The 15,422-nt window shown below is 40.3% G+C and overlaps 1 protein-coding gene across 1 annotated transcript; it reads left to right on the forward strand.

Moving 5' to 3' along the window:
• Positions 1-4,674: 4,674 nt before the first annotated feature.
• PDE12 (phosphodiesterase 12) lies at positions 4,675-10,669 on the forward strand. The gene is made up of 3 exons (XM_041763780.1): positions 4,675-6,106; positions 7,427-7,505; positions 8,056-10,669. Exons 1-3 carry the CDS (start codon positions 4,784-4,786, stop codon positions 8,496-8,498), a joined length of 1,845 nt encoding a protein of 614 aa, XP_041619714.1. The 5' UTR covers positions 4,675-4,783; the 3' UTR covers positions 8,499-10,669.
• Positions 10,670-15,422: the final 4,753 nt, after the last annotated feature.

The following is a 15,422-nucleotide window of genomic DNA, read 5'->3' on the forward strand; positions in this document are numbered from 1 at the left end:
GGCTTGTACCTGCCTGCCTGCCTTCCAACTATCTTTCATCATTTTCATGTGCTTATTATCTGCTCATGTATCTTTTTTTGATAAAATGTTTATTCAAATTTTTTTCCATTTTTAAATTGGATTATTAAACTTTTTATAGTTAGGAGTTCTTTATAATTTGCAAACACATTCTCTTGATGTACAGCTTTTCATTTTCTTATTGGTGCCTTCTGAAGAGCAAAAGTCTTCAATTTTTTTGAAGATTTATTTTATTAGAGAGAGAGAGAAGAGGGGGTCAGAGAGAGATGGAGAATCCAGCCGACTCTGCCCTGAGCAAGGAGCCCAATGTGTGGGGCTCCATTCCAGGACCCTGGAATCATAACCTGAGCTGAAAGTCAGTCAGTTGTTTAACTGATTGAGCCACCCAGGTGCCTCCAAAAGTCTTCAATATTTATAAAATCAAACTTAAAATAATTTTTTCTTTATGGGCCATGCTTTTGAGATTATTATCTATGAAAGACAGATGAGGTCACGGTCTCCTATATTTTCCTCTAGCTCTAGGTTTTACATTATATACATTACATTGAGTATCTAAAGGAAACAATCACTATCTGCACCCCCATGTTCACTGTAGCATTACAACAGCCAAGACATGGAAGCAACCTAAGATAAATGAATAAGCAATATGTGGTATAAATAGATATAGACATAAATATTGGAATATTACTCAGCCACAAGAAAGGAAATCCTGCTGTGATAACATGGATAGACATTGAGGGTATTATGCTAAGTGAAATAAGTCATACAAAGATAATTACTGCATTACCTCACTTGTATGTAGAATCTGAAAAAAGAAACTGAACATATTGGTGGTTGCCAGAGGAGGGAGAAAAGGGTGGAGGGCAAGGGAATGAAAAGAATGGGTAAAGGTGGTCAAAAAGGTAAAAACTTCCAATTATAAGATAAAGTTCTGGGAATATAATGTACATCATGGTGAATATGGTTAACAATACTGTATTATAGATTTTAAAGTTGCTAAGAGTAGATCTTAAAAATATAACTATGGAGTGATGGATGTTAACTAAATTTTTGTGGTAATCATATGTATATATTATTAAATCATTACATCATACACCGTGGACTACTACAGTTGTAAGTGAATAATATCTCAATAAACCTGGAAAAATTGGGGCACCCGGGTAGCTCAATCAGTTAAGTGTCTGCCTTTGGCTCAGGTTATCATCCCAGGGTCCTGGAATCAAGCCCCGCAACAGGGTCCTTGCTCAGGGGGAAGCCTGCTTCTCCCTCTCCCTCTGCTTGCTGTTCCCCCCTGCTTGTGCTTTCTCTTGCTCTCTCTATACCAATTAAATAAATTTTTAAAACTGGAAAAATTTTAAAATGTTAAGGAAACAAAGATACTGGTTCTCTAAATAGAAAGCAAATGAAAATGATTAAATTTTGAATTTATAAGGAAGTAGATTACCATGAAGTAGTATCACCTGGTACTACTCAAAACTTCTGAGCACTATCACTCAAAACTATAGTATCATGTTGACTGTAAGTAAAAAAGATAAAGGTATATTAATATTCTATACTGTTATCTACCATTGTTATTAACCAAGGTGAAGGTAATCACAAGAAACTAGTCTTCACATGCTGTTTGCAGATATATGTATAAATAACAAGAAAACTCCACCAACCTTAAGCTTTTGATTAAAGTTAGCTTGTGTTTCTTGATATGAACTGAGAATGGCAAAATAAAATGATTTTTATTAGCTTTTGGTATCAGGGGAAGCATAGTATTGGTTCAGTCTTCTGACCTCAAATTTTAATTGTATAATGTATATAATTTAGCCTCATAAAAATAGAGCTTCAAACACATGACTTATGTATTTTTTTTGACATGTATTATTTTCAAATCTGTTAAAGTTCTAATCACATTTTCTGTGAGAAATTGTGACTTTCATTCACTTTCTCTTGAAAGAATTGACAAGATAGTGAAAATTTAGCTGCGGCACAAGAGTGCAAGAGCACATGGCTCTGAGGGTCCCAAACAGACCAGGTTTTACCACCCATCCCAGACAAACTCCAAAGGCAGACAGATGGTAGTCAAACAAGAAAGGAATTTATTTCACTAAGGCCAATACCAGTGGCCTCAAAGATGTCTCTGAAGTACTGACAATACCTCTAGGTTTACACCAGGTAAATGTGGAACAAAGGTCAGGGATACATGCAGGTAGGCAGTAAAGGCCAGAAGGATCATGGTCTAGAGGTGGGGACTTGCTGGCTCAGCAATTCTTACTGCTTGAGGGAGTAGTTTTGGTTCCTACCACAAGATACACCTGCAGGGTCTTTGGCCTGTGTAAAGAGATAAGCTGGAAGGAAGAACTTAATTAGTAAGTTTGAGATCAAACCGGAGGTAGTTGAAATCCTCTTTCACAAAGAGTAAAGTACTGAATCATGGGTATACTATATTCCTGTTTGGGTAAACAAATAGGAGGAAGGTATATGTTCATAAGTGGGACACCTGGGTGGCTCATCAGTTGAGAGCCTGCCTTCAGTCCAGGATGTGATCCTGAAAATGTAGGATCGAGTCCCACATTGGGCTCCCTGCATGGAGCCTGCTTCTCTCTCTGCCTGTGTCTCTGCCTCTCTCTCGCTGTGTCTCTCATGAATAAATCAATAAAATCTTAAAAAAAAAATAAGTGTTTGTGTTTGCATAGAAGCAGAAGCTACAGAAGTAAAACATGGGTATGTTTTACTCTTTCATAAAATAATATTTTATATATATATATAGTATGATTATATATATATAAACTAAGAGAAGTATGACACGTATAGGCACTGTCTCAAAACTATGATTAAGACTGCTGGGATCCCTGGGTGGTGGAGCGGTTTGGCGCCTGCCTTTGGCCCAGGGTGCGATCCTGGAGACCCCGAATCGAATCCCACGTCGGGCTCCTGGTGCATGGAGCCTGCTTCTCCCTCTGCCTGTGTCTCTGCCTCTCTCTGTGTGTGTGCGACTATCATAAATAAAAATTAAAAAAAAAAAAAAAAGACTAATTGTTGGGGCAGCCCTGGGGTGCAGTGGTTTGGCGCTGCCTGCAGCCTGGGGTGTGATCCTGGGGACCCCGGATCAAGTCCCACATTGGGCTTCCTGCATGGAGCCTGCTTCTCCCTCTCCCTGTGTCTCTGCCTCTCTCTTGTGTGTGTCAATGAATAAATAAGTAAGATCTTAAAAAAAAAAAAAAAAAAGACTGCTAATTGTTAAATGAGATCGGTTTGATTGAAGGAAACACATTTTTCTGGTAGGGCTTCTATCTTTATATATATAAATAGGCTGATTTAAGATTGAGTTCTGCAAGGCTGCATGAAGGAAAATGCTGTGGATTTCAAAACTCCTATTTGCTAAATGAGGTACTATCAACTGGACTACCAAGACTTATTTTCTTTCTTCCTAGGTTAGTCAGTTGATACAAAGCAATGACTTTTATATCTAATATTGTAGCCTCGAACTGCATATACACTATCAGTACCCAGTCACCGTATTAAATATTTGGTAGGTGGGAGGAGTGGAGGACAGAAATACAAATTTCAAGTAATTGCAAAATTCATCCTTTTAGAACACAGTTCAAAATGCCTGTTTTCAGGGATCCCCGGGTGGCTCGGCGGTTTAGCGCCTCCCTTCAGCCCAGGGCGTGACCCTGGAGACCCAGGATGGGGCCTGCTTCTCCCTCTGCCTGTGTCTCTGCCTCCCTCTCTCTCTCTCTCCGCGTCCCTCATGAATAAATATAAAATCATTCATGCTAGAATTCCAGAAAAGCATTCTAGTTGTAGGATAAGGTAACAGTGGATACAAATAGATCATTTACGGACATAAGTGATTTCTCAATTTGTCTTTGAATCTTCAAGGTTGTATTGTGTTTTTTTTTTTTTTTTCAGGTAATCACCGATTATTCATTCTATGCAACACAAAAATCACTCTTGAAATACTTTCTGCATTTGCTGCCCAGTGAAGCTACACTTCTCATTTCCTCTTACTGGCCGTTCTCAGTCTCCCGCCTCGTCTGGGTGACCTTGAGCAGGGAACTTAATCACTCCGGACCTCGTAACCACAGAAGCCGTCTCCGCTCCCTCCAGGGTCATTCTTGGATAACGCTCGTGGTTACGAAGTACCACAAAGAGGGCCTCCCTGGGTCTGCGCTGGGTCAGCCTGAGGCGAACGCACCCACACCTCGGAAGAGACGAGCAGCAGTGAGACCGCTGTGGAGAGGAGCTGGGCAACGCTTCCCACGGCCGCGGCCAGGCCGGCAATCCCCGAGGAGTTCTCCACGCCCTCGCGCAGCGTAACGTCCCGGCGCTCGAGGACGAGGCAGGCGGCTGGACTCCACAGAAAGCGCCTCCTTCCCGGGAAGCGGAACCCTTGACAACGCCCCAGCGACTTCCGGCTTGGCGCGCCTCGCCTTCAGTCCCATAACTGCACTTTCGATTAAAAAAAACAACAACAACAAAAAAAAACCAGTAAATCTAATATTTCCCTCTGGCACCTCTATAGTTTCTTGATTTTCCACGCTTTATGGCTGGATTCTAAGATAAAGATTAAACTGGGAGGGATTAAAGACAGGCGTGGCTTACGGAGGGGGGAGGAAAAAGGATAAACCGGCCTGGCGAAAGTGCAGAGCAGGAGCATCCGGCACTCTCTCCGCCCCAACCGGAAGTTGCCGGACTGAATGGATCTCCGAGCCGGAGGCTGCACCTTCTCAGTCTTTATGTGACGCTTGGCGGCCGCCAGGCTACCAGGTTCATGTGGAGGCTCCCAGGCTCCCGCGCCGCGCTTCGTGGGGTCCGCACGGCGGTGGAGCGGCACACTCGGGCCGAGGCGGCGGCGGCGGCGACGGAGGCGGCGGCGGGCGCCATGGAGCGCGCTGTAGTGCGTTGCGTGCCCTCGGAGCCTAAGCTAAGCCTGTCGTTCGCGCTGGCCGACGGCAGCCACAAGAACATGCAGCGCGACCAGAGCGAGCCTCTGGGTCGGGCCCTCAGCCGCATCGCAACCAACGCCCTCAAAGGCCACGCCAAGGCGGCTGCCGCCAAGAAGAGCCGGAAGAACCGGCCAAATGCAAGTGGCGGCGTGGCCTGTGCGGGGCCGGGGCCCGGGCCCGAGCCGGCCGCGGCCTGCGAGCCGGTGGTGAAGCTGTACTACCGGGAGGAGGCAGTGGCGGAAGATGTGCTCAACGTGGACGCCTGGCAGGACGGTGCGGTGCTGCAGATCGGCGATGTCAAGTACAAGGTGGAGCGCAACCCGCCGGCCTTCACCGAGCTGCAGTTGCCACGCTACATCATGGCCGGCTTCCCGGTTTGCCCCAAGCTCAGCCTCGAATTTGGGGACCCCGCCAGCTCCCTCTTCCGCTGGTACAAGGAAGCCAAACCCGGAGCGGCAGAGCCTGAGGGCGGGGGCCCCTCGTCATTGTCTCCCTCTTCACCCTCTCCTAGTTGGACGGAGACGGGTGTCAACGAGCGCGTCTACACGCCGTCCAATGCTGACATCGGTCTACGACTCAAGCTTCATTGCACCCCAGGCAATGGGCAGCGCTTGGGGCCAAGCAGGGAGTTGGAAAGCGTGTGTCCCGTGGAGGCTGGGCCTGGCACCTGCACCTTTGACCACCGGCATCTCTACACCAAGAAGGTGACGGACAACTCTCTAATCCGCACGGTGTCGTACAACCTCCTGGCCGACACGTACGCCCAGACTGAGTTTTCGAGGAGCGTCCTGTATCCGTACTGTGCCCCTTATGCTCTGGAGCTCGACTACCGTCAGAACCTTATCCAGAAGGAGCTCACCGGCTACAACGCTGACCTCATCTGTTTGCAAGAGGTTGATCGCAACGTGTTTACCGACAGCTTGGTGCCGGCCCTCGAGGCCTTCGGACTGGAAGGCGTGTTTAGAATCAAGCAGCACGAAGGCCTGGCTACTTTCTACCGAAAAACCAAATTCACTCTTCTCAGCCAGCATGACATTTCTTTCCATGAAGCCCTGGAGTCCGACCCACTTCACAAAGAACTGCTGGAGAAGCTAGCGGTGTACCCATCTGCGCAGGAGAGAGTACTCCAGAGATCGTCTGTCCTCCAGGTGAAGTACCTCTGCCATGGTCTTTACAGACCGGTGGGTCTTTAGGGCCCTGCAAGACTTCAGGTTTTACTGAAGGGTGTTTGCTCTTGTATCTTCAGCACAAAAAGTTAGCTTTCATTCATTCTTTGAGCAAATACTGAGCACTTTTAGTGTTCCAGGCACTCTGCAGATTGCTTTTAACAAGAGACCTTCATGGTGCTTAGTCTATTGGGAGAGACACATGCTGAATACAAGAATATAGTAATAACTAGTAATTTCTTACTACTTGCCAAGCACTGTGCTGACATATTTTAAAGCAGATGGCTAAGTTTACTTATCCAAGTTCACACAAGTGGAGGGCAAGGATTTTTACCCAGTTAATTATATATTTCATCATCACTTACCAGGGTGTTAAGCTGCTTTGGGTTTTTGTTTGTTTTTGTTTTGTCTTAATGAGATCTTTCCATTTGTTTTGTGGGTTTTTTTAGATTTTTTATTTATTTATCCATGAGAGACACACAGAGAGGCAGAGACAGGCAGAAGGAGAAGCAGGCTCCATGCAGGGAGCCGGATGTGGGTCCCCATCCCGGACCTCCAGGATCACACCCTGGGCTGAAGGCGGTGCTAAACCACTGACCCACCCGGGCTACCGGCTGCCTTAGTTTTTATTAAAGATTTTCTTTGTTTGACAGAACACAAACAAGGGGAGCAGCAGAGGGAAAGGGAGAAGCCGGCTCCTTGCTGAGTGGAGAGTCAGAGAGGGAGATGGGCTGGATCTCAGGACCCCAGGAGCATGACCTGAGCCAAGGGCAGACGCTTAACTGAACCACCCAGGCAATACATAAGCTGCCTTAGTTTTTAAAAACATGTTTTTATATTTGTCCAGAGTTTTCAGATAACTGGTTTTGTTCATAGTAAGATTTGAGTAGCTACTTTTTTTTTGAGCACCCAGTGTGTTTCATTCACCTGTGTAAGCTCATTTCAGTTGAATCCATACAACAGTCCGCCTTGAGGTGGATGATAGTGCCTTTAACCAGTGACTAAGCTGACTTAGGAAGAAAGTCTCTCTCCATGTGACACTGCTGTAAATAGGTATTCCATCTAGGTGGGTCTAGCTCCAAAGCTGTATATATTGGACAGTTATTTATACATGGTATGCTGAATCCTATATTCGTGTGCATCCTAAAACTTCTTGCAAAAGTTAAATTTCATAATTGTGATCATACTTTCCAGTCAGGGTAGGTTATGAAATGTTGGTTCATCATATAGGCTTAGATTTTTTAAAAATATTCAGGAGATTGACAGTTAACAACTGAATTCTTGGCACTTTGCTTATTTTAGGTTTCTGTTCTTCAGTCTACAAAGGACTCTTCTAAAAGGATATGTGTTGCTAATACCCATCTCTACTGGCATCCAAAAGGTAGGTTTTAGTGGTTTTCACAAGTGACGTAAAAAACATGGGTAACTTAAGGTCAATAAGGTTGTTTACACACATCTTTTTTCAGTTTTTTTGAGGTATAATTAATTGTACCTCATTGGGTGACAATTGTCATAACTGCATCCTATAGGTTTAAATATAGGTACAGCATAATGATTTACATATATTGCAAAATGATTGCCATAAGTTTAGTTAAATATCCATCACCTCAGAGCCAAAAAAAATAACTTTTTCCTTGTGATAACTTTTTTTTCTTAAAAGATTTTATTTATTTATTCATGTGAGACAGAGAGAGGCAGAGACACAGGCAGAGGGAGAAGCAGGCTCCATGCAGGAAGCCCAAAATGGGACTCGATCCTGGCACTCCAGGATCAAGCCCTGAGGCGAAGGCAGACGCTGAACCACTGAGCCACCCAGCCATCCCTCTTGTTATAACTTAATATCTACTCCTTTAGCGACTTTTAGATATGCTATATATCATGGTAACTGGTCATTTAAAAGTTCTTAACATTAGTGTTTTCTGTATTCACAGGTGGGTACATTCGTCTCATTCAAATGGCAGTAGCCTTGGCTCACATTCGACATGTCTCATGTGACCTGTATCCTGGCATACCAGTTATATTTTGTGGAGACTTTAATAGTACCCCATCGACAGGAATGTATCATTTTGTTGTCAATGGCAGCATTCCAGAGGATCACGAAGACTGGGCTTCCAATGGGGAGGAGGAACGGTGCAATATGTCCCTTTCCCATTTCTTCAAACTGAAAAGTGCTTGTGGGGAACCTGCTTACACAAATTATGTTGGTGGTTTTCATGGATGCCTGGATTACATTTTCATTGACTTAAATGCTCTAGAAGTGGAACAGGTGATTCCGTTACCTAGTCATGAAGAAGTTACCACCCACCAGGCCTTACCTAGTGTTTCTCACCCCTCTGATCACATAGCACTTGTATGTGATTTAAAATGGAAATAGATTTGTTTAATGTAATTTAAGTCTGCTTTAATAGGAATTTAATATGAATCAGAACTATGTGTAACCTTCAAAGAGGAAAACTAGACTGACACCAAGGCAAAATGGTATTCTAGTTCTAGTGTCTTCATTACACAACTGTTGATAATATTTGCAGTTTTTCCACTTTTCCTTTTTTCCTGTGTTTGAAGGAAAAACAAATATATTTATAATTCCCAGGAAGAACATTGAATTATGTACATTTTTTTATAAGTACCTTTTTTTTTAGCTAGGAGTTCAGAATTTTGTAAAAAAAATTTGAATGATCCTTTAATTTTTCTATCATAGCACATTTCAAATCAAATCATGTTTATATAATTAGGGGGAAATGCATACCAGTTAAAGTGAGAAGCCAGTGTCTAACACATGAAAGGAGTAACATTAGAGTCTACCTCTACCTCAACTTGGTTAGCAATTTAATGCAACTTTAGAGCTTTAACAATTAAAATATGCCATCACCAATTGTTACTGCTTCTCATCTTTACTTTTTCATAAGCCATTTTCATTGTTATTTTTAGGATTTTACTCCTTAGTGTATGGTACAAATGGACATTTGTATTCTTTAACTGTAGCTCATTTGAACTTTTAGGATGCAAGCACAATTTAGTATTCAAAGTAAATAGCAACATAATCAACCTGATCCCGTTTTCTTTAATCTTGCCCATGAAAGATGTTCATAAATCAATAGGGTATTTGACCATATGATATTCCAGAGGACAGCATAATAGATTACTTTATGTGAAACTGCCTACTGATGGGGCTTGACATTTTGGGTGAACCATTGAGCATTTCTGTGTTGGAAGTATTTTTGAAATTGTTGGTTTTTATAAAAAGGAGAAAGTTGTGGGGCTTTTGAGCATTTCTGAAATAAACTTTTTCATAGACTTGAGCATTATAATTTGAGTTATAGGAAAATATTGTATATATAATTTATATACTGTAAAAAGAATTTAAATATGAAGCCAGACTTTAAAATTAGAAATTACAGTTTTACTGATTAGTTTCTAGCCTAGGGTGGTAACGGCTCTTCTAACTCAATTAATACCATACCTAATTTGTAATGTTTTAGCTGTTACTTTTTGATGTTCAGGATAACTATAATATCTCATATTTCTGCATTTAGTTTCATCTCATATTTCGGCATTTAGTTTCTATAGCTTAGATATTAAAAGCCCATCTACATGAAGAAGAGTTCTAATTTTCCAGTCATGAGAGCTTTTGTCCCAAATTCTTTACTAATCTCTAAACCCAGTACCATAATAACTTTTGTCTTTTTGATAAAGTAGGCTGTATTTCATATTCCATTCACTATCCAATGTATTGTTAACTCTTAGCAAGTTTGAAAATGAGTTTTACTTAGTTCAGTTTGAACCTTGAAGTACTTAAAATACTGGAAGGGAAAAATTAAAAGTGGCAGTTTCTTGGGATCTTATTTAGAAAAAGCTATAAATGAAAAATTGATGCTACCGAATTGTGCCTTCCTAAATAACATTTTTGAGAGCATTTTATTTAACATCAGTTTACAAATACATGAATATATCAAAGCCAGAATCTTCATTCTTTTGCAAAATACATATTTTCTTCCTTTTTAAAATGTGTTTTTGGTCTGCTTTCAAACATGTTGACAGGACCTTAAAATAACTTGAGAAAAAACAAAGTTTGTAAAAGCAAAAAGTTGAGAAACATTTTGAAAGAAGAAAGTGTAACATACTCATACCCATAAGGAAAACCTTCGGATTCTGTATTAGCACTATGGCTAACTAGATTGAACTCGGTCAGAAGAACTACTCACATTAAGCATTCCATGTCCTGAATCTTTAAATTTTATATTTACTAACTAAGCAGTATGATCAGATTATATACCAGCACTTCAGAATAGTACAATGTGTAGGATATTGTGATTTGCCATATACTCTGATCATATCTCCAGTATACAGAAATATTAGTATAATTGGAGTCTAAAGGTGGGGAACACTAAGAAAATTGAACAAATAGGATACCAGAATTACCTTGTATTCATGAGTTAGAATGAAATGTTATTCGGAAATGTTTATGTGCTTAAAGCCATCTTTGTGATTGAACTTTTCTTTTACATTTGGATTTTTAAATGCATTTAATAAAGTGTGGAAAGTGTAGGACCTCTTTCTCTGGTGAACCCATTTTATGATGTCACAAGTTTTTGCCTTAGGAATTAACATTGCAAAATGTCATGTTATTGATTTTAAAAGGCTATTATATAGAACACTGTCCTGTTAAATGAACTCTTCAATAGTATCCACTGCAGGTATGCTCTGGTAGTTCATAAATTATTAGCAAAAAAATCATTTCTGGCTGTAAGGTGATGTTCTTTAAAATTCTGAATATCAAAATTCAAATTTCCAAGTATTTCAGTGGGTGGTGACTTTTCTGAGAGAACTAAGGCCTGATTATCAGAATGGTGTGGTGGTTTCAGTTTGGAGATGTATCTGAGAAATAGTACAAGGGAGAGGGTCCAAAGAACATCATAGGAAGATCTTCCTGGTGGAGGGTGACACCATTAGATTTCCTATTCTCAAACTGAAACATAGGCAGAGCTTCTTTACAACCTGGTTTGAGGGGAAACCAAAATCCGTATTAATGCAAGTTAAAGATCTGCATTACTAGTTTATCATAAAATCCACATGACAACACAAATAGGGAAAATCTTTCCTCTTAAATTATAGCCAACACTAATTCTCTAATCATAATTCAAAAACATTTAAATATTTTGAAAGTTTTTGTATTTTACTCTAGTACTAGAAGGAAACACCTAGATTTCATTTAGGGAACGAAACAATTTTAAGATGTTTTAACTGATTTGGGTAATCAAATTATGTGGTCCCACTAAATGAGAAAACACATGCTTTAGCATTGAAGGTACTAGACCATATTGGGTGATTTTTTTAGCACTAACTTGAGAACAATAAGACTTTTGAGATAACACCAAAATATTTTTTTAAATTGTAGTGAAATTCACATAAGATTAACCGTTTTAAGATGTATGATTCCAGTGCATTTAGTACATTCACAGCGTTGGGCAACCATTATCCCTATTTCCAAAACATTTGCATCACCCCAAAAAGAAATTCTGACCCATTAAGTAGCCATGCCTTATTTCCTCCTCCCCTCCAGACACTGGCAACTACTAATGTGCTTTCTGCCTCAATGGATTTCTTTATTTTGGATATTTCAGCCTTTTGAGACTGGCTTGCCTTTAATTACCTTAATGTTTTTAAAACTCTTCCATGTTTTAAGTATCAGTACTTCATTCCTTTGTATGGCTGAATATATTCTACCCATTTTGTTTATCCAAATGGACGTTTGGGTTGTTTCCACATTTTGACTTATGAATAATGCTCCTACGAACATTCATGTACAAGTTTTTGTTTGGGCACCTGTTTTCAACTATATATATATATATCTTCGAGATTATATATAGGATATATATCTTTGGTTATATATCTTTCGAGAAACTGCCAAAATGTTTTCCACAGTGGCTACACCATTTTACATTCCCACCAGTGATGTAAGAGTACGTTTCTCCATATCCTCAGTGTTTTGGATTATAGTCATCCAAGTGAGTGTGGTCCTCTACCAATACATTTTTATCTTGTTTAGTCTAATTATATTGTTGCAGTCATGAACTAGATTATTGACAATGGATTACCCAACTCCTATTTTTTCCAGAGAGCTCATCTTCAGCAAATCCTACTTAATCTTACAAGCTTGTCAAATTGCAAAGGTCAGTCTCATTGCTTCTTTGAAAGAGATTTGGGGGGGGGGGGGGGGATTTACAAACGTCCTGGTGTGTAAATAATTAGAAAGTTTAAATAGCCTAAAGAAACAAACAAAAAAAGGTCACTTTAAAAATGTGGGCCTAGGGTAGCCTGGGTGGCTCAGTGGTTGAGTATCTGCCTTCGGCTCAGGGCATGATCCCGGCCGGAGTCCCAGGATCGAGTCCCACATCGGGCTTCGTGCATGGAGCCTGCTTCTCCCTCTGCCTGTCTCTGCCTCTCTCTCTCTCTCTCTCTCTCTCTCTCTCTCTCTCTCTCTCCCCCCTCTGTGTGTCTCTCATGAATAAATAAAATCTTTTTTTAAAAAAATGCTAAATCTTTTAGTTCAACTCCTGATGCCACCTTCAATATAACCTACCAGCTGGATTCATGCTTCTATAACAAGCTCTCTCAGCTGTTAAAATCCATGTTCATGTTGTCAGACTTAGGTTGTTACTCATAATCTTCAATTTCCTTGAGAAACTTCACTAAAAACAATCATTCCTCTCCATTTTCTGTTTCATGTTAATTTTATGTCAAAGAGTTTATATAATGCAATCCATTTGGCCCAGTACTCATTTTAATGCTGTTATCCTAGATTGTTGCTGTTCATCTTCTTACTGTATTTGAAGTATTCCTAGTTTACATTTTTGGTTTCCTCTTATTTCCGTTCTTGAAACTGAAAATGGTTCAGTAGGGAATTGGACAGGCTTCGTTTGGCATTCTTATATTGGATGAACAATACTTTAAAAGAGTATTACATTTAATCTCTCTTTCCCCTGTAGAATAGTTTGGAGAAATGCTGTATCCAGAGATGAAAGCATTTAGAAATAAAGCTGGCCTTTCTCAGAAAAGCTGGGTTAAGTATAGTGTTCTGAATATCTTAAACCAAAGAAAAGTATTTCTGCTGAAGCTGTAGAATTTTTAAGTATTCTAAGTAATTGAATTATATTACCTCTTTCATGTCCTTTTATTACATCCCTTAAAAAAAATCTGCCTTTTTGCAGTCTGGCTTGTGTCATTTTTCTTCATCCTAAAGGAAAGAATCTCACAATTCTTTGGTTCTTCAATCCAAAATTGATCTTTATTATTTTTTGCTCTAAGAGTTTTTGTCACTGCATGTGAAATCATCAAAAATTGTCATCAGAAACAAACTCCATACTCATTACCAGCCACTCCCCACTCCCCCTTCTCCTCAGCTCTTCCCAACCACTTACCTACTTTTTGCCTCTATGGATTTGCCTATTTTGGACATTTCATATATATGGAATCATACAATTATAACCAGCTTTTGTGACCAGCCTATTTCACTTAGTATGCTGCTAAGGTTCTTCCATGTTGTAGTATCAATACTTCATTCCTTTTTATGATAATATTCCATTGTATGGACATACCACATTTAATTTATCCATTTATCAGTTGATACACATGGATATTGGGATTACTTCCACTTTTTGGCCTCTCTGGATAATGCTGTACATTTGTATACAAGTTTTTGAGTGTACATGTTTTCATTTCTCTTGGGCATGTATCTAGGAATGGAATTGCTGGATCATATGGAAATTAATCTTTTGAGGAACTGCCAGGCTGTTACCCAAAGTAATTGCACAATTTTGCATTCCCACTGGCAATGTATGGGGGTTCCAATTTCTCCACACCCTAACAACACCTTTTTTTTTTTTTTATTACAACTATCTTAAAGTGGCATCTTACTCTGGTTTTGATTTGCATTTACCTGATGGCTAATGATGTTGAGCATTTTTTATGTGCTTATTGGCCATTTGTATATCTTTGGAGCCCATTTTAAAAATTGCATTGCCTTTTTGTTGGGCAACCCTTCCCTCCCTTTCCTTTCAAAAATCATCATTCCTCACCTCTTCAAGGTGAGGCAGGGGATAAACTGTGCAGTCTGTGATATATACATCTGTTACTTGAATGGCACTCAACCCAGTCCCCAGGAAAGAGCCACTGCCACCAAAGAATTGGTCAGTTCCTGAGAGCCAACTTCCTGCCTGCAGATGGCAGTGCTAAGTCCCCAAACACCAACTAGTCCCCAAACACCAGGTGAATGCTTAAATGCCCAATATAATTGAAAGTACACCATGAAAACAATTGGAAAGCTCTGACAAGGTCAGGAAGACACCTGACTCCACTGCTTTTTATTTTATTTTATTTTAAAACTTTATTTATTCATGAGAGAGAGAGAGAGAGGCAGAGACACAGGCAGAAGGAGAAGCAGGCTTCATGCAGGGAGCCCGATGTGGGACTCGATCCAGGTCTCCAGGATCAGGCCCTGGGCTGAAGGCAGCCCTAAACCGCTGAGTCACCTGGGCTGCCCCTCCACTACTTTTTAAAACACAAAGTACCTCTCAAGTGTCTACTCACTAACTAGTACAGCTGCCTTAATTAAAATTTTTTTAAGAGAGGGAGGGCTCGGGGAAGGAGAGGGTGAGAGGGCGAGAGAATTTTAAGGAGGCTCTCTGTCCAGCATGGAGCCTGAGTCAGGGCTCCATCTCACAGCCTTCAGACCATGACCTGAGCCAAAATCAAGAGTCGGAAGCTTACCTGACTGAGCCACCCAGGCATCCCTACCTTAAGTATTCTTTACCTGAATCCAGATTATTACTTTTGCTATTGATTTCTCAGAACTTTTGTTGCTAGAATGTAGCCACTTAAACTTTTTTTTACCTGGCTTGTGGAAATAGGGATAAAGGGATATTTTTAAGACAGAAACAAAAGTAGCCAAGTAACCTTCCAGTAATGGTAACTTCCTTTAAGTTAGGCACACTGAATACAATGTCATGACATATATGCTAGAAGAAGAAATTTAAGAATATGCTGGGCTTAATTCTCAGGAGTAAATTTTAGAACCAAGTCCTGATCAACTCCATGTTTATATTAAATTGCCTTTAATGTAAAATACCTAATTGTCTGAATGATATTACACATTAAGACTATTATTTCATTCCTATGATTTTCCTAAAAATAACTAAGCTGGCAACATAAATAAATGTCATTTCGGAAGAGATTTTGTTGCGCCAATACTATCTCAACACTAACTCTACTGATCTTGGAAAAGACTGGTAGTAGATTATTT

Source organism: Vulpes lagopus, chromosome 7, assembly GCF_018345385.1.
Source record: "Vulpes lagopus strain Blue_001 chromosome 7, ASM1834538v1, whole genome shotgun sequence".
Lineage (NCBI taxonomy): Eukaryota > Metazoa > Chordata > Mammalia > Carnivora > Canidae > Vulpes > Vulpes lagopus.

What these genes read in the sequence shown, in the direction of transcription:
- PDE12 (XM_041763780.1), top strand. Translation starts at nt 4,784, where the DNA reads ATGTGGAGGCTCCCAGGCTCCCGCGCCGCGCTTCGTGGGGTCCGCACG. An exon ending in AGAGATCGTCTGTCCTCCAG is followed by an intron (nt 6,107 to 7,426) that starts GTGAAGTACCTC and finishes TGCTTATTTTAG; the next exon opens with GTTTCTGTTCTTCAGTCTAC. An exon ending in TCTCTACTGGCATCCAAAAG is followed by an intron (nt 7,506 to 8,055) that starts GTAGGTTTTAGT and finishes CTGTATTCACAG; the next exon opens with GTGGGTACATTCGTCTCATT.